This window comes from Thamnophis sirtalis, unplaced genomic scaffold (assembly GCF_051295495.1).
Source record: "Thamnophis sirtalis isolate CommonGarterSnake01/CBP01778 unplaced genomic scaffold, rThaSir2_p1.2 scaffold_8, whole genome shotgun sequence".
Taxonomy (NCBI): domain Eukaryota; kingdom Metazoa; phylum Chordata; class Lepidosauria; order Squamata; family Natricidae; genus Thamnophis; species Thamnophis sirtalis.
Window position 1 is genome coordinate 55930929 of NW_028261388.1, and position 19409 is coordinate 55950337.

The window sequence follows — 19409 nt, forward strand, 5'->3', positions numbered from 1 at the left end:
TTCCCGGGGATGGCCTTCTTGCCTATCAAGATGCTTCCTTAATGATGGATCTTGGAATCCCGAGAGGTGGCATGCGAAAAAGAGACTTCTTAGGGGTTTCTTATAGGGGTTTTTAAATCAAATTTTAAGGAGGGGGCAGGGGAGTTGATTCGGATGGCTCAGACAGGCTTGGGGGGGGGGGAGTCTGCCAGGCCACAGGCCAGAGCTAACTAATGGGCACAGGCTTGGAATGCTGGGAAGGGTTGGGATTCTGGGGGAGACATTAAGCCACTCCATTGGGGGGGTTACCATCTCTACTGTTTGTGGGAGAGACCGATATGGTGGAGGCCAAGGAACAAATTATGTTCGGGACACGGGTTCACTATTTAAGAGCAATCACGCGTTCCGACCCTCATCGCCCTTCTTGCACCCCGGGTGCTTGGGATTACAGAACCTTGGTCTCCGGCTGGTGTCGCGTAACGCCAGGTCCATGGTACATAAGGCTCCCCTCATTTATGACCTCATACAAGAGGGTACAGCGGACCTGGCGTGCATTACGGAGACCTGGTTGGGCCATGAGGGGGGTGTTCCCTTTAGTCAATTATGCCCACCAGGCTTTCGGCCATTTCACCAGGGCAGGGGCAGGGGGGTGGCGGTGGTTATTAGGAAAAGTCTCAGACCTCAGGTCACTGTGCCTCAGATAGGCGGGTGTGAGTCCCTTTTTGTGAAATAGGGCCTTGGAGTCCAGGTGGGCCTTTTTGTTACGTACCTATCTCCCTGCTACGTTTCATCGGGCCTGCCGGAGCTGCTGAATGTGTTAGCCGGATTGGCGGTTGATTTCCCCAGGCTGATGATCCTGGGAGATTTCAATCTGCCTTCCATTGGTGAGACATTGGAGTCAGTTGGGAGTTCATGGGTTCCATGACGGCTATGGACCTAACTCAGTTAATTCAAGACCCCACCCATAACAGGGGACACACGCTCGACCTGATTTTTGTCTCTGGGCAGTGGATGAATGATCTAGATTTAGGGGATATTTCTATCCAACCCTTGTCATGGTCTGATCATTTCCTCATCAGGCTTGACTTCCATACTGCTACCCCTCACTGCAGGGAGGTGGAGCTGACTAAATGATTCCACCCCAGGCGCCTGAAGTACCCTGAAAGGTTCCTGATGGAGGTTGGGACTTTTCCTGAATCGCTTGCTCACAGCTCGACCAAAGCCTTAGTGGGAGCCTGGGATAGGGCGGCCACTGGGGCCTTGGATCGTATTGTGCCTTTGCAGCCTCTGACCCGGTGTTGATCCCAGGTAGCTCCCTGGTTCACCGAGGAGCTCTGGGAGATGAAACGCAGGAAAAGACGTCTAGAGAGTGGTTGGAGGGCCAGCCGGTCCGAATCTGATCGAACACTAGTAAGAATTCATAATAAATCCTACTTAGTGGTGATGAAAGCGGTGAAACGGCAACATTTTTACGCTCTTATCGCATCCGCAGATAACTGCCCAGCCACCCTGTTTAGGGTGATCCGTTCCTTACTTAACCAAGGAAAGACCCCTTGCAGGGTAGAGCTGAAGAATTTGTTCAGTATCTGCAGGATAAAATTGCTCAGATCCGGATAGGCTCGGACTCTGACTGGGTAGATCTGGGCGAGTCAACGGGGATGAATCTTGTGGAGACTATCTGGGATCAGTTTGACCCTGTGACCCCCGAGGGCATGGACAGGATTATGAGGAGACTCAGTGCTGCCACTTGTGTGCTGGACCCGTGACCCTCTCGGTTAGTTTCGGCTTCCTAGGAGGTGACACGAGGCTGGCTCCAGGCGATTACCAATGCTTCATTGAGAGAGGTTCTTTCCCACTGCCTTGAAGGTGGTGGTGAGGCCCCTCCTTAAGAACCCTTCCCTGGACCCAGCTTCTTTAGCCAACTATCGTCCGGTCTCCAACCTTTGCTTTGTAGCAAAGGTTGTCAAGAGTGTGGTAGCACGTCAGTTTCCCCAGTACCTGGATGAAGCTGCCTACCTGGATCCATTTCAGTCGGGTTTCAGGCCCAGGTACAGCACGAAGATGGCATTGGTCATGTTGGTCGATGATCTGTGGTGGGCCCGGGACAGGGGCTGCTCCTCTGTCCTGGTCCTATGAGACCGATCGGCGGCTTTCGATACCATCGACCATGGTATCCTACTGCGACGACTCGGGGGATTGGGAGTGGGGGGCACCGTTTTACAGTGGTTCTCCTCCTACCTGTCGGATCGGTCACAGTTCGTGTTGACTGGAGGACAGGGATCGACCTCGAGGTGCGTCACTTGTGGGGTGCCTCACGGGTCGGTTCTCTCACCCCTCCTGTTCAACATATATATGAAACCGCCGGGCGAGATCATCCGTGACTTTGGGGTATGGTATCATCAATATGCTGATGATACCCAATTTTTTATCTCTTCCCCAAGCCACCCAAACGATGCCCTCGATGTGATGTCCCGATGTCTGGAGGCTGTGCGGATCTGGATGGGGAGGAACAGGCTCAAGCTCAATCCCTCCAAGACTGAGTGGCTGTGGTTTCCATCATCCCAATTTGTGCATCTTGTTCCATCATTGATGATAGGGGGAGAAATTTTAGCCCCCTCAGAGAGGGCCCGCAATCTGGGAGTCCTCCTGGATAAGTGGCTTAGTTTAGAAAAACATCTGACAGCCGTGACCAGGGGGGGGGGGGCTTTTACCAGGTTCACCTTTTACATCAGTTGCGCCCCTTTCTGGATCAGGATGCTCTGTGCAGTCACTCATGCCCTCATCCTTTCTCGACTGGACTACTGCAACGCTCTCTATATGGGGCTGCCCTTGAAGAGCACCCAGAGGCTTCAGCTGGTTCAGAATGCGGCCGCTCGGGTTATCATGGGGGTACCTAGATGCTCCCATGTTACACCCCTTTTAGGTGGCCTGCACTGGTTGCCGGTTGTTTTCCGGGTGTGATTCAAGGTACTAATTATGACCTTTAAAGCGCTCCTTGGCTTAGGCCCAGGGTACCTGCGAGACCACCTACTGTCACCAGTAGCCTCCCACCGCCCAGTGTGATCCCACAGAGATGGCCTCCTTAGGGTGCCGTCGGCCAGACAGTGTCAGCTAGCGACCCCCAGGGGGAGAGCCTTCTCTGTGGGAGCGGCTTCCCTCTGGAATGAGCTGCCCCGGAGCTTCGTATAATCCCCAACCTCCGGTCCTTTTGACGCGCCCTAAAACGTTGGCTTTTCCAACAAGCCAGCGTGGCCTGAACAGAATAAAATAAATGATTAATTTAATTGTTAATTTTAATCTAATTTTTAAAATTGTATTATTAATATTAATTGGGTTTGTTTTTGGATACTTTATTTAATTTCCTTTTTAACTTTTGTAATATGTGTTTTTTTTAATGTACGCCGCCCTGAGTCCTTTGGGAGAAGGGTGGCATATAAATCCAATAAACAAACAAACAAATCACAAACCTTTTCCTTTATGGATAAAAAGAAAAGCACATTAAGCTTCTGTAGGAGAGGTAAGATGTAATTTTAATAAATAATAACAATTTTAATAAGTCCCAGCTAATTTAATAGCAATAGCAATAGCAGTAGACTTATATACCGCTTCATAGGCCTTTCAGACCTAAGCGGTTTACAGAGAGTCAGCATATTGCCCCCAACAATCTGGGTCCTCATTTTACCCACCTCGGAAGGATGGAAGGCTGAGTCAACCCTGAGTCGGTGAGATTTGAACCGCTGACCTGCTGATCTAGCAGTAGCCTGCAGTGCTGCATTTAACCACTGCGCCACCTTGGCTCTTTAAGAGTTTTTAAAATATATAAACTGGGTAATGAATAGGAGTCATCCTTTACCTTTCTTTCTCTTACACAGTCTGCCTGGGCTGCTTCCAAGCGAACTTTATAATGTTCACAATCCATTCTCAATTGTTCCAGTTCATTAGCTTTCTTTTCTACAACTAAAAATGGAGGATCACAAGCAAAACAATGCAAAACAAATCAAGTCATTCAAATACTACCACTAAACTGCAACTATCAGCAAATCACATTATAAAGAAAGTAACAAATATGGTGAAAAGCTTAGAAAACCAAATCCTTCAAAGACAAGTGAAATACTGTGTTTATTTAACCTTTAGCGGCAAAAGATAATATATTAGTCATCTTCAAATATTTGAAGATTAGTCATATATAGGACAATGCAGTTTCATTTTCTTGTGTGTACTACTTAAACTAATAGGTTCAACTTATAAAAACAGATCTTTTTCTCTAATGGATCATTCTTAGAAAAGTTCAAATAGTGGCTATAAAGTCACCTATTCAGTATGCCTTAGCAGGACTCCGTAAGTATATATATTTGGTAAACAAACAGAAGTTAGACCACTGATTCTGTGGTTTACAATCTTTCATTATCTTCAAATCATTTGGAGGAAGGGGAGGAGGAGAACAAAAAGTTTTTTTAAAAAAATATGCTCTCAAATATTAACAAGTAACATCAGGAAAATAATGTTGACAGGTCCTGCAAGAACAGGATAATCATAGACCAGCACATGTTCTAGACCAAGGGTTTCAAACTTGATTTCATTGAGGACCGCATCAGGTTTGTGTTTGACTTGGGGTGGATGGATGAGGTGGGTATGACTGGGGGGGGGGAGGCACCTCAACATCACTTGTGTCGGGAGCACCTGTGGTGGCTAAGTGCTAAGGCAGGACTTCCCTCAGACCCCCCTCTCTCTCATTATAATCTCCTTCCTTTTCTTTTTCCTTCCCTCTTTATTCTCCTTCCTTCTTCTTTCCCCTTTCCTTATTTTTCCTTCTTTGCTCTCTTCCCATCTTTTCTTCTTTTTGTCTTTCCTCTTTGTCATTCTCCTTTCCTGTCCCTTCTTACATGCTCAAATCCAAAAGGGGAAACATTTCTCCTTTTTAGTTTTAGTTTTGGTAGTCCTCTGCCAGTGAAAATAGAGCTTGAGAGGAGGAATGCATAACCCCCTTCCCCCAGGCTCTGTTTTTGGCCAGGATGATCTCCTACAACCCTCTTCAAGTAAAAATGGAGCTACGTTTTTGCTGGCAGAGGCACTACGAGCCAGTCCTTTGCTAATTCCAGGGCAACCCCCAGGCCAGATCTGGCCCCCAGCTCTTGAGTTTGACAATCCTGTTCTAGCCTCTTATCAGTCTCAATCCATAATGTCATGGATTCAGAGCCATTGTGGCACAGTGGTTAGAATGCAGCATTGCAGGCTGATTCTGCCCATTGCCGGGAGCGGCTCAAGGTTTACTCAAGGAAGTCTTTCTTCCTTCTAAGGTTGATAAATATAAATATATACCTCTTAGAGAGTGCTGTAAAGCACTCTTAATTATAAGTCTAAGTGTGATTGCTATTGCTATTATATTTGGCTCAAATAAGCAATTATGTCTCTCCTCTTTCACTCAGAAACTGCAAGAATATGAAAAACAGTAGTACTGAGCCTGAAGTAACTAGACCATGATCTAGTTATGATCCAGAGTAAGGAAGGAAAAGCAACTGTACAGTTCCTCTTTAATTTGAACTTTTAACTGCTTACCACTATGTATCATATATTGCTTCCACAAATTCCCAGTGGAAAGCATAATGCAGTACAAGTTGTAAAGTTAGAATTTTAGTTTCTGTCATAAAACGATAATTTGGTAGGGAGCAGGAGGAGGAATGTTTTAATACTCTTCATATCAACCTTTTTTCCATTTTTCAACTCGATATGAAGTAGGAGATTATTAGGCAAGGAAAGTGTCGTTCCAATATTTCATATTACTTAACATTCTTCACTCTTGCATCTTAATTTCTTTTAAGAAAAGAAGGGCCTTTTGTAAGTTACAAACTTTTGTATTATATTTAAATATTTTACTATATCTTGTCTTGCATACAAAATATTTTTAAAAAAACAGAAAGCAGGATACAACCAAACAATATTAACAATTGTCTTGTTTTCACAGATTCCATACTATTCTATGAATTAATTGTGGTTAATATAGAACTTACTTGTTTCAAAGGCATCCAGTTTCTGAAGGCTTTCTAAGATATCACTATTCAATATCTTAGGTAGAATGTCATGCAACTGCATTACTTCAGTTGTCAACCTCTCCAAAGCACTCTTTTTGACTTTAACAAATTCAACTTCTACCTCAGTTTTCTGCAACAGAACAAACGATTTTCCCCTTTTTTCTACCTGCTATTCAACAAATGTCTTTAACAAGAAAAAACCTTTCTCTTTTTTATTGTTACATTTTGGGCTATATTAAACCATAGTTTTCATATATTGTTTGGATTTATATATTTTAGAAATATTAAATTATGTTATATAAAAGAACATGTAGAAGGTGAGTATTTAAGTGAAAAAGAACACTGAGAAATGAACATATCTTTGCATAAATTCTGTATAGACAAGTTAACCATAGCAGTGTTTATTTTAGCTGGGAAAAAGCATTCATCTTATAAGAAATTGACATATACCACACACAATGCTGAAAAAGCAGTTTTTCATACTAGGCTTGTTCCCCCTTCTACTTCAAGAAGATTGAGAATCACATTAAGTGCTCATCTTCCATGTGAAGAATGTAGAGAATTATGAAACAATTGAGATATACAAGAATGTGTTTGTTCATTTCTGTTATATTTCAGAAAACTGTATACTATTAGTATTAAAATGCTGCAATAAGTTATTTTACATACCAGGCTAGATATTTATATTTGCTCCTCTTTAAAATTTATTTCTAAGCAAACACGCTTAAGTTATATTCTTAAAATACACATCACTTAATACAAAATCCTCCTTAAGCACCTCAGGAGTCAACGATTACATCGGCTCATTAACTTAACCTGTTTGTACAACGCACGGTGCTATGAACCCTTGTTCACCCTTGAGTGTAGTAAAAATTCAGCCACCCTGTATCCATATTCCTGTAGGATGCCGCCTGTAGATGCACCGAAATTGAAAGGTTTCTTCTCACGATCGGTTTCTGGAGGCTAGAAGTCAATTTTTATCACCACCAAATTGTGGCTGATAGGGCGTGGTATGTGTGGTATGTGTGTGTAGACTAAGAAACATTGCTTGTCACCTGCCGCCTTCTGAGGGGAGAAAGCTACGATAATTAGGATCGAGAATCTCGCGGGAGAGTAAAGCCAGCACCTTACGCTACCTGTTGTCCACCTCCTGAGCAGGCCGGGCTGGATAAGCTCCCGCGCTTCATCTCAACACACGATAAAAAAAGAACGACGTCCCGCACTCCCTTCAATCTCGCTGCGCACCACGTGTGCGCATATCTTGTGGCGGGACAACTCTCCAAAATCTCCAGGCTTCAGAACTCTCTTGCCGCTCTATATAACCACTCTATCTTGGTGGTTAAAAAGTCAGTCTCTTGCGTTCGAATTGGCAACCCTATTAATAAATCTTTGCTCGTTGTCTCCTTGTTTGATTCGGCCGCGATCTCCTAACTTTGGAGAGGTGATATCTCGGTATAACTCTGAGAACGTGTTAAATTTAATGTATAACAAGATTTTTGTTTGTTGAAACCACCATCCTTTAAGATAATATAGACCTTTCTAATTCGGCATATTTAATTTATCATAAATCATAATTCCACCCACACTCACACCCAAATGAAGCTAAAGAGTAATGCTTGCTTTGAAGGCAACACAGTAATCCCCTACTAAAAAAGAACTTTGTTTAGTGTCTTGCTTTTATGAATTTTATAAATTACTCAAGGTGGCGAACATATCCAACAGATATTCCTTTTCCTACTTTCCCACAACACCACCCCTGTGAAGTGGGTTGGGCTGAGAGAGAATGACTGACCCAAAATTAACCAATTGGCTTTCATCACTCTTCTGCAATGTTACATCTTAGCTTACAGACTGAGTTTGCATAACACAGCATAAATAAGGTGACCAGATTTTCAGATTGGTAAAGAGGGACACCTTTGACCAGGGGGGGGTGGGGGGGCTTGATTAAAATTTTTACATGGAGCAACAAAAATTTTCATACAACGCAAAAATAGTATTGTAATATTTTTTTTTATTTCAGCATAACTACAATTTACAAATATAAATTATAACTGTTGCCAAACATCAAAATTTTGATCACGTGACCATGAGGATGCTGCAACGGTCGCTAAGTGTGAAAAATGGTCGCTAAGTGTGAAAAATGGTCATCAGTCACTTTTTTCAATGCCATTGTAACTTTGGTCACTATACCACCTTTCTTGCCACAGTTCTTAAGTGAATAACTGCAGCTGGTATTTTGTACTTTGGATAGAATCTTTTTTAAAATAGTCTAAGACAATTTAAAAAAAGAATCCACACAGAATAAATTGAAGTAAAACATTTCAATCTATTTCAATCTATTCCACTGTGGAATAGAAAGGAATAGAACTGTGGCAAGAAAGGTGGTATAATGGGCTTAGTGACCAAAGTTACAATGGCATTGAAAAAAGTGACTGATGACCATTTCTCACACTTAGCGACCATTTTCACACTTAGCGACCGTTGCAGCATCCTCATGGTCACACGATCAAAATTTTGATGTTTGGCAACAGATTCGTATTTATGATGGTTTCAGTGTCCTGGGGTCATATAATCACCTTTTGACAAAGTCAAATGGGGAAACCAGATTCACTGATGTTACTAACTTATCAGCTGCAGTTATTCACTTAAGAACTGTGGCAAGAAAGGTGATATAATGGGCTTAGTGACCAAAGTTACAATGGCATTGAAAAAAGTGACTGATGACCATTTTTCACACTTAGCAACCATTTTCACACTTAGCGACCGTTGCAGCATCCTCATGGTCACATGATCAAAATTTTGATGTTTGGCAACAGTTACAATTTATATTTGTAAATTGTAGTTATGTTGAAATAAAAAAAAATATTACAATACTATTTTTGCATTGTATGAAAATTTTTGTTGCTCCGTATAAAATTGTTAATCAAGCCCCCACCCCCACTCAAAGGGGTCCCTCTTTACTGAAAATCTGGTCACCTTGCTTTTTAGGATGCTGTCTAGATTTGCCATAGCTTTCCTCCCCAGGAGCAAGCATCTTTTAATTCCTTGGAATTGGGTATGTCTAGTTTAATGAAAAGAAGGACCGAGGCATTGTATTGTGGTTGCTGCAATTAATATACTTAATAACTCCATTTTTATTCTTTATTTTTTAATAATAATTTTCATAACAGTTGCTCCTGTTTTTGTAATTACTGTTTTATATTATTATTTTAGTGGATTGTTGTCACCCCTGAGAGTCATTTCTATTGAGATGTACACATTTGAACAATAAATGTATTTATTTTCATATTTAAGGAAAGGCATCATCTATAAACTAAGCAAAGGTGTAGCTTCCAAGATGTGCCGTGGGATCTTGAAGTTGGTGGGAATCTACCCAAAGATTAATTGAGGAAAGCTTAATAACAAGGAGTTCTTAACTTAAATCCACACAGAATAACTATTTTAATAAATCCTATGCACAATAAATAAAATATTATTTTAAAATACATTAAAAAAGAAAAGAAAAAAACCCACTTACCAGTAGGCAGACACTCCAAGTCAATCCAGAATGATGTAGATGTTAATACAAAGAACTGAGCAAATTAAAATGGTTAAATAGTCCCAGGGAAATATTTTTCCAAGAAAAAAGAAGAGTACCATTTTTCCCACACGAGCAGACCTCCAAACTCCATGCCCCTCCCCTCCAGAAAATCCAGGAAGTAACAGTCGCTTCCCTCTCTAGCCAGGTGTTTCTTGCAGCTCTATGGTAATGGGTCATTTTTTCTTATAAAGTGAGTAAGGGGGGGGGATCCGTTTTCTTGCTTTAAAGTTTTAATATCTTCAATGAAAGTACTGAGACAGAGAGAGAGGTTAGTTAGACAGGGTGTCTTTTGTCTTGCCCCGGTTAGGATTTCTTGCCCCAGTTAGGATTTCTTAAGCAAATCCACTGGGCTTTCAACATGAAGCCAGAGAAAAATCGGGACTTTTTTAAAACGCGGAGGGACACGCGACAAATTGTTATAAAGCATGATTGTCACACTGAAATCTGGACATCTGGTCACCTTAAGCATAAAGTAACCACCTTGATGAGGGGATCATATTAACCACAATCATAGCATTCCCACAATATGCCTGGAACTCAGTTGTGCTGCTATTATGCCCAGCTGCATGTGTGGCACTGTAAAATATTTGGCAGTTTTCCTGGTTGAAATTCCCATCTGATCCAACATCATAAATTACAGGAAAAGTTTTCACCTGTCACCAAAAAGAATATAGTGCTTGTATAAATCAACTGCTCTGTGCATTTTTTTTGGCCAAAGATTATTTATCAACACTGTATCTGGACTACAGAAATTTAGACTATCATTAGTTAACCATTAGCTTCTTAGCTAATTTCTGTAGTCCAGATAAAGTGTTCTTTATAGATTTCTGTAGTCCAGATAAAGTGTTGATAAATTGTTTGGATGTGTATGAGAAAAATATGTTAAGGTGTGGAGAATTGTCATATTTTTACTATTATACAATACAGCATAGGTTAAGGTGGCCAGATTTTAACATTGGTAAAGCGGGACAACATTGACGGGGGGGGGTGTTCTTGATTAAAAATTTGGTCTATATATTCTGCGCCATTTATTTGCATTGTGCAAACGCTTTTTAAACTATGTGACGTACTTGAACACAGTGGGCTCCCTTAGTTCTTCGACTTGTTTGCTGTTGGGTGCGCAGCCCTGCTTAGTAACTTGTTAAACCAGGGTGGGTAGGAAGGTTACCCTTCGGAGAATAAATGCGGAGGGCAACAAAGTGACTGAAGCGATTGTTTTTAAATTGGGGTTATTCATTCTCTATGAGAAGATGCGCCAGCGGTTTCGCTAACAGACTTTACCGGCTGACTTGAAAGATCGGTCCAGTAAATAGTACATGGCTCTTTCTACCACCTGCAGCAACTCTTTTAAAAAGAAAATAAGTAATCGAAACGTTTCAGCCAACTTCCCTCCAATTGTTTTTATGTTTAGCTCCATACCAGACATTTATGTTGTCAGGATTATGATCTAATTATTCCCTGCGTTGCTCGAGGCCTGTCCTGAGACGCCTTTGCATACCACCCCACCCCGTCCTTTTCTTGCCAGTTAATCATCAGGGAGCCCACCGGCATCTGATTTGGAGTTGGATGGCCATGAATATCCACATCTACCACAAATTAGAGACCTCGTGCATTCCTTGAGTTCTGTAGCCCAAGGTGTCCCTTGCTTCAGTTGTGGAGAGAAGGGGGGCAGGGGGGAGAGAGAGAGAGAGAAAGAGAGAGAGATGCCTATAGTGGTGCTGAGCAATCCCTCCTTTCCCCATTCTTGTGTTACCTATTTGTTTAGCTGATGTCGGTAGATCTGGTTTTTTTCTCAAATGTTCCCAACAATACAGCGCAAAGTAGCAAGTGTGCAACGACTGAGAGCTCAGTATTTTTCCCCCTTTCCTTTTTTTTCAGTCCCCTCTTTTTCCTAGGAACTGAGAATTTTACACTTGGTTTCTACCTGAGAAAAATGCCCCAGCATGTCGTTTAGCCTCTGATTCTTTCCCTTACATTACTTGTCAGCTGCTCTGAGTCAAGGCTTTATACTGCAAGAAGGGTGGGCAAATGCATTTGACAAGTAAATCAATAATTAAATTAACAGGAGGGGGGTGTTTGCATGGGAAGAGGGAGCCGTCCCTTTATCCAACCACTAGCCAATGTTCCCTTGCTGCTCCGATCGGCCAACCCCAGATGCAGAGGCTAACTTTAGTAATTACCGCTTAAATTGGGTTTCAGAAGGGCTTAGTATCATTCCTCCACCCCCGCGAGACTGGCTGTTCCATTGTACAGCAGCTCCACGCTATTGCAACGCTCGCTTTCTGCAGGGAGAGCCCAAGAATGTTCGCAGGCTTCGGCTGCTGGCTTTGAGGACCACCCTTATTTGAGGGTCCCTGGTTGATGATTAAAGATCAGGGGCATATTTAAGAGCTCCCACCACCCCCACTCATCCCCATCGTTGGCAGATTTTCTGACCAGCTGCTTCCAGGAAGTTCCAGCAGAATCCCCCCCTATTCGGACTTTCACCTTTCCTACCCTTGCACTGAGGACAGCTTTTATTGGGGAGGAGGGGGGCGGAGGAAGGAACTTTTGGAAAAGCTCTTCATTCCAGGATGATGGGATTAAGGCATGATAGTATTAGCCCTTTACCCAACTCACCACATGGCATCTGAGAACCCAACAAAACATGACACTCACAGTTTAGAGAATTGCCCCTGCATGGCCCCATGGGAGTCTGACAACCAATCAGAATACATTTTCTTACACAGGAACAGGAAACAGAGAGGGGGGGTCAAATATAAGGTGACCAGATTTTCAGATTGGTAAAGAGGGACACCATTGACCGGGGGGGGGGTGTGCTTGATTAAAATTTTTATATTTTTTTCAAAAGGTCACAAAAGGCGATTACATGACCCCAGGACACTGAAACCATCATAAATACGAATCTGTTGCCAAACATCAACATTTTGATCACGTGACCATGAGAATGCTGCAACGATCGCTAAGTGTGAAAAATGGTCACAATGGTCGCTAAGTGTGAAAAATGGTCATCAGTCACTTTTTTCAATGCCATTGTAACTTTGGTCACTAAACCCATTATACCACCTTTCTTGCTACAGTTCTTAAGTGAATAACTGCAGCTGATATGTTAGTAACATAAGTGAATCTGGTTTCCCCATTTGACTTTGTCAAAAGGTCACAAAAGGTGATTACATGACCCCAGGACACTGAAACCATCATAAATAAAATCTGTTACCAAACATCAAAATTTTGATCACGTGACCATGAGGATGCTGCAACAGTTGTTAAGTGTGAAAAATGGTCATTAGTCACATTGTAACTTTGGTCACTAAATGAACTGTTTGAAAGCTAAGGCTAGCTTGCATTATAATGCCTTATGCTAGCTTACATTTTCAAGAGAGAGAAGCTAAACTCCTTATTAGAATTGAAATTGAAATGAATAGAGTAGAGTAAAGTAGAGTAGAGTAGAGTAGAGTAGAGTAGAGTAGAGTAGAGTAGAGTAGAGTAGAGTAGAGTAGAGTAGAGTAGAGTAGAGTAGAGTAGAGTAGAGTAGAATAGTTTATTAGCCAAGTATGATTGGACAAACAAGGAATTTGTCTTTGGTGAATATGCTCTCAGTGTACATAAAGAAAAATAAAATAGAATACATTCATCAAGAATCATAAGCTACAACACTTAGTGATAGTCATAGGTTACTAATAAGCAATCAAATTATACTAAGAAACAAATTATTGGATTTTTAAATTATTGGATTTTCTTTCAAAGAAACTCAGTATGTGCTTCCTGATTATTAAAAGTGCAAATTCAGTGTCAATGACTCCTGACTATTTAAAAAGAGATTCTATCCAAAATAAATTGAAATAAACCATTTTTAAAAATTCTATACACAATAGTTTGAAATGTATTGTCCATAGAATTTTTAAAAAGGTTTATTTCAATTTATTTTGGATAGAATCTTTTTTAAATAGTCTAAGACAATTTAAAAAAAGAATCCACACATAATAAATTGAAGTAAAACATTTCAAACTATTCCACACAGAATAAATTGAAGTAAAACTATTTTTAAAAATTCTATGCACAATACATTTCAAAGTATTGTGCATAGAATTTTTTAAAATGTAAGTCACAGTCATATGTCTACAAGATGCTGCAAATGGCTATAAATGTGGGTCAGTTATGGAGTGACTGCAGGGGATACATGAGGCGTCAGAACTTCGAACCAGGTCGTAAGTACCTTTTGGGAGGGAGGGAGGGAGGGGTCTGTCATAACTTTGAACAGTCAGTCAGTTACCAGGCATAACTCGCGGACTACCTGAGCAATCCTGCCTTCCCAATGCCAGGTAGCTCCATCAACAGTCCTTTTCATCTTTTTGTAAGAAAAATATGATGGAAAAAGAAACAATAACTATTGTACATTTATTCCAGGACATACATGAAGTCATAGGAATGGATCACGAATGAGAGCACATTTCCACCAATTAATCCATAAAATAAAGCAGCAAGGATCCCATTATCCCCTCCACCTCCTCTTTCTCCCTCTTGTTCTCTTTTGGGGGGAAGGAGGAGAAAGGACAAAAAGGAGAAAGAGGGAGAAAGAGGAGGTGGGGGGGATAGTGGGATCCTTGCTGCACCAAGCTCAGAAAGCAGCAAGGATCCCACTATCCCCCCCACCTCCTCTTTCTCCCTCTCATTCTCTTTTTGGGGGGAAGGAGGAGAAAGGACAAAAAGGAGAAAGAGGGAGAAATGGCTGCAGGGAGAGCGGCGCCCGAGAGAAGCAGGCAAAAAAAAAAACTTCCGATGGTTGAGCCGCTTGGCCTGGGACCGAGCCTCCTCTTCGCCGTGCTGCTGCCGCCGGAAAGCCATCGCTCTCCCTGCAGAAAAACATCACGCGTCAGTGCACACACGCGCAGGAGGGGAGGGAGCCTCACCCCTCGTCGGGCGCTGCGAGTGAGCCGAGCAGAGAGAGGGAAACCACTGCCCTCTAAAGGCCACATCGGGAACGACACTTCAGAGAAATAAAAACTTTTTTTTAATGGCATCCTTTTTAAAATTGTTTTTCTTTCTTTTGGAAAATTGGGACTTTTTGAACACGCCGCGGGACATGGGACAAATTATTAAAAATTGTGACTGTCCCACCAAAAGCGGGACGTCTGGTCACCCTGGTCAAATAGAGAGTATAAAGCCAGGAACTTTCAGCATCTCATCCTCTCTGTTCTTCTTCTTCACCCCAACATTGAAGCATGTGATCACTTTTTCTGTTCAGGACTCAAGCCATGTGGTCCTGTCCAATATTAAACCATCTTCCAAACAGCTTCCTTGTCTCCAGTTTCTTTTTCCCCACTTGGAGCCGACCCAGAAGGGGTTCTTCCAACACTACATAGTGGAACTGATAGCAATTTTTCAAATCAGATTTTGTCTTACATATCCCTCCTTATACATGTGAATTAGGTGTCTGCCTGAGTCAATTGTGTATAATTTCTTCTTGTTTTGACCCTAAGTCATGATTTCTGCTTCAATATCAGATCTGATTTACTTATTTACTTCAAATTACTTTGAAAATGCCAACAAACCAGGAAAATGGTTAGCATATAAATTGAAAAAGGAGAAAGAGAATAAATTGATACACAGCTTGCTATATGACAAGGGAATCCTTCACTATGAAAATTAAACTAAAAAGAAAATAATCCAGAATTACTATGAAAAACTATATAATTGAGAGGTGTCAGAAGAAAAAATAAAACAATATTTGGAGAAAGTTGAATTACCCAAATTATGAGAAACAGTGAAGGTTATGTTAAGTAAAAAGATAATGATGAAACTAACCGAGGCAATCAAGAGACAAAATAATAATAAAACACCAGGACCAGAAGGACTACTGGCATAACTTTATCAATGTTCACAAGATACTTTGGGTTTGCCAATGTTGGAAGTTTATAATGAAGAACTGTTAGCGGCCAAAATTCCAAACACATGGATGGAAGCAAATATAACCATGATACCGAAAGAAGAATTAAATTTAATGCAGATAAAAAACTATAGGCCAATGTCCCTATTAAATGCAGACTACAAAATATATGCCTCAATAATTGCAGAAAGTTTAAAAAGATTCCTGAATGAATTTATACACTCAGATCAGAATGGATTTTTACCTAAAAGTCACATTAGGAATAATATGAGAATCATTTTAAACACGTTGGAATATTATGAAATGCATCCTGAAAAACAAATGGCATTGATATTCTTAGATGCACAGAAAGCATTTGATAATGTAAATTGGCAAATTATATTATTACAATGAAAATATATGGACTTTGGGGAGAAATTTGTTAACATGATTGAGGCAATATATTCCAAGCAAACTGCAAATGTAATGGTTGTGACTAAGAACTTAAACATAAGAAAAGGCACAAGACAAGGATGTCCCTTGTCCCCTCTCTTATTTATATTAACATTGGAAGTACTTAATAGAAACATTAGACAAGACTCAAAAATAAAAGGAATGGAAGTAAAAACAGAAGAATATAAGCTACAGGCATTTGCAGATGACCTGGCATTTATCTTAGAAGAACCACAAGAATCTGGACCCAAGTTAATAAAAATAATAGCAGAATACGGTGAAGTTGCAAGACTGAAAATGAATAAAGAGAAAATTAAAATACTAGTTTAAAATGTCACAGAGAAACAAAAAAAGAGTTAGTGGAAAAAATAGATATTCAAGTAGTTAAGAAAATTAAATACTTAGGAGTTCAGTTAACAGCAAGATGCGCAACTATAAAAGAAGATAATTCTATGAAACTACTAATTGGATACCTGTGCTTCCCTACGAAACTATGTGAGGGTGTGATAAACATAAAGCCCGCAGGCCGGATTAGTCACGCTCTGGCCACACCCACACCCAGTATACCAAGAGGAAGGTGTAGTAGAATGTCTAACTCCTTAGCATCAACACGTGTTAATATAATACTGATGATCTGATGGCCATTTTGAAAAATCCTTTGTTAGCAAGCACCTAGAAGCCAAGAGGAATATACATGCCAAACTTCAAGTTTGTTGGCTTTACTGGAGATTTCATGATGAATGAGTGGTAGTTGGCTTTTATATATATAGAAGATTACAACAAATTAAATTAGATTTGGAGAAATGGAAAACCTACAACTATCATTGATAGGAAGAATAGCTACAATAAAAATGAATATTTTGCCGAGACTGTTATTCCTATTTCAAACAATTCTGATAAAATTAGAAATTTTTTTTTTGAAGAACTAAACAAAATGATTCTAAACTATATTTGGCAAGGGAAAAAAGCAAGAATAAGACTGAAACTTCTACAAAATATTAAACTGAAAGGAGACCTTGGCTTGCCAGACTGGGAGCTATAGTACCAGGCCTCTGCACTTGTGTGAGTGAAAGAGTGAGTAAACTTGTCACATAAAAGACTATTAACTTTGGAGGGATGTCAGGGGTGAGATTCACTTACCTTCCCTACCGTTCGCAAATGTGAGCGCACATTTTGTTAAGATTTTGTTAAGACATCAGGAGTCTGGGATGTAAATATTAATCCTCTTTTCTCCAATGGTCCAAGTTTAATAAATCAAAAATTATTTATAGATTGAAAGGTTCCAAATTTGGAGGATATAATTTAATAAAACAGTGTTCTGACCCCCTCCTCCGTCCAGTAACGAAAGCCGAGACAAGCTTAGTTAGAATGTCCTTTAATAACAAGACCAGAATCTCGGTGGCTGAAAGCCGAGCAAACAAACAGATAAGGACCTTGGCAGCAAGTCCGACAAACCTTGGCAGCAATCCAGCCTGCCAAGTTATTTACATTCTCTTTAGTCAATGCGTTGACTTCTGCAAGAAGGGCATGTCACAAGCAGTCTTTTTTATAGTCTGGAGAGGAGCCTAATGACCATCCGCTGAGTGCAATTACCTCCTGTAATTGCGTAATTGTTCCTGACACCGAGTAGCTCTTCGATGCTGTACATCCAGGAACAACTCACTGCTGGCTTCTGGATCACTCTCCCTTGTCTCCTCCCCACTGGTCCAAGGCTCAGGCGCCACCTAGTGGCCAACCAGACTCTCTGTGCCCTGCTCGGAGTTGGAACCCTGTCCAGGGTCCTCCACATCCTTCAGAGCCGACCCATAGGGCCCCTCGCTGTCGGAGTCTGGTGGCAGCTCCAATGGCTCCTGCAGGGCCACAACAAAACAGTAACAATAATATATATTGTAGACTGTGTTTGTTAAAAATCTATACCGTTTACGGGCTCTGGGAAGTTGCGGGGGGGAGGGAGGTGGGGTGTTAGGGGGGAGGGGGGAGGGGGGATACATAATATGTGTTAGATTTTAAGGTAACGTGACTGCACTTGTATACTGTTGCTCTTTAATTCCACTGTAAAAATAGGACAAGCTGAATAGTTTCTAGTTTCCTTTATTTGTATGCCGCCCTTTTCCCTGGGGGGACTCAGGGCGGCTCACAATTAAAAAAGGGGGGATTGTAGAAATACACCGAAGGGAGGAGTAGAGGAATAGAAGAAAGAGGGGTAGAGAGGGTGGGAGAGAGGACTGGAGGGAAGGGGAGAAGGAAGGGAGGGAGTGTATCGGGAGAGAGGAGTGGTAGAGGGGGAGGGGAAGTAGGGTAGAGGGGAATGATGGAGGGAAGATGGAAAATTGGAGGGGGGCGAAAGAAAGGGTGTATGGAGGGTCGAAGAGGTACGTTGGGTTTCTATTTTTGGGGGTATTACTGACAAGAGGAATGGCTGTGTTTATTGTTTAATGTTATATGGCCCCAGTTCTGCACAGTATATATGTGACTGTACGAAAATGAAAATGGAAAATAAAAACATATTTACAGAGAAAAAAAAACAGTAACATTTTAAATCCTTAAATAACTTTGCGGAACCCGGGTTATTATAACAACTAATCAAAATTAAACTGTACATAACAGTCTTTGGAAATTTATTACATCATCAGTATTAAAAAATGAGAGGCAACTTTTAACATACATTTTCTGAAAGTCAAATATAGCCGAAAGCATTTTTTTCCCAGAATTGACATTTTAGATCGTAAGAAGCTATTTAATATTCTTTAAAAGCTGAAGCTCTGGATTGGGCAATATATAAAATTTATGTTCTCTATTTCAAATGTTTATGGTATCCCAACTCAATCCATGATTAGTTTAGTTTATTGTGTTGTACAGATTGAGAAATATGTAATCAAATCACCATAAAAAGCAATGAGAACACTTCTTTTTCATGGGCCCATGTGAAATTGCATTACACTATTTTTTATATACTACTTAGAAAATATAGTGGTTATTATAATACATGAGGGACTTTTTAGTTTAGAAGTTTCTTATTTTGCCTTTTACCTTTTATCTAATATCTTGTTTCATTTATTTTATTCTACAAAAGTACTGCTGTTACAAATTGCATACTACTATTAAACTGAAAATATTTTTCTCCAAAATTGAATTTCAAAATATAAAACTAATATTTGGGACAATAAGATAATACAGGAGATTTCTTCCTAATCTTCTGACAAGACACTTAAGTTAAATGCTGGTCAATTTCAAATAAATACGGTATTGGAACACTTCATACTTTTCATCTCCATTGTAAGCTACATTGTCAGCTTGGTTAACAGAAGTAAATATTGGCGCGAAACTTCAAGGTATAAATGCCTGCGTGCTTAAGAGTCACTACCAGCGCCTAAAAACGACACTGCCTTTGCAAATCAGATTCCGGGGCATTTCTTATCGTCTCTTAATTTGCTAGTTACGCAAGGCTTATTTTAACGACTCCTTTCCTAATATTTTCTAGCCGTTTGGCTACTATATTAAT

The 19409-nt window shown here is 40.7% G+C and overlaps 1 protein-coding gene across 1 annotated transcript in view; it reads right to left on the bottom strand.

Annotated features, from left to right (window-relative positions):
* Nucleotides 1-7195, bottom strand: part of HSF2BP (heat shock transcription factor 2 binding protein) — a 43878-nt gene extending 36683 nt beyond the window's left edge. The window contains exons 1-3 of the mRNA XM_087722099.1: nucleotides 7145-7195; nucleotides 5988-6138; nucleotides 3833-3936 (exon numbers count right to left, since the gene is read on the bottom strand). Coding sequence (XP_087578225.1) covers nucleotides 3833-3936; nucleotides 5988-6138; nucleotides 7145-7195 — 306 coding nt within the window. The remainder of the gene's footprint in view (nucleotides 1-3832; nucleotides 3937-5987; nucleotides 6139-7144) is intronic.
* Between the last annotated feature and the right edge of the window lie 12214 nt (nucleotides 7196-19409).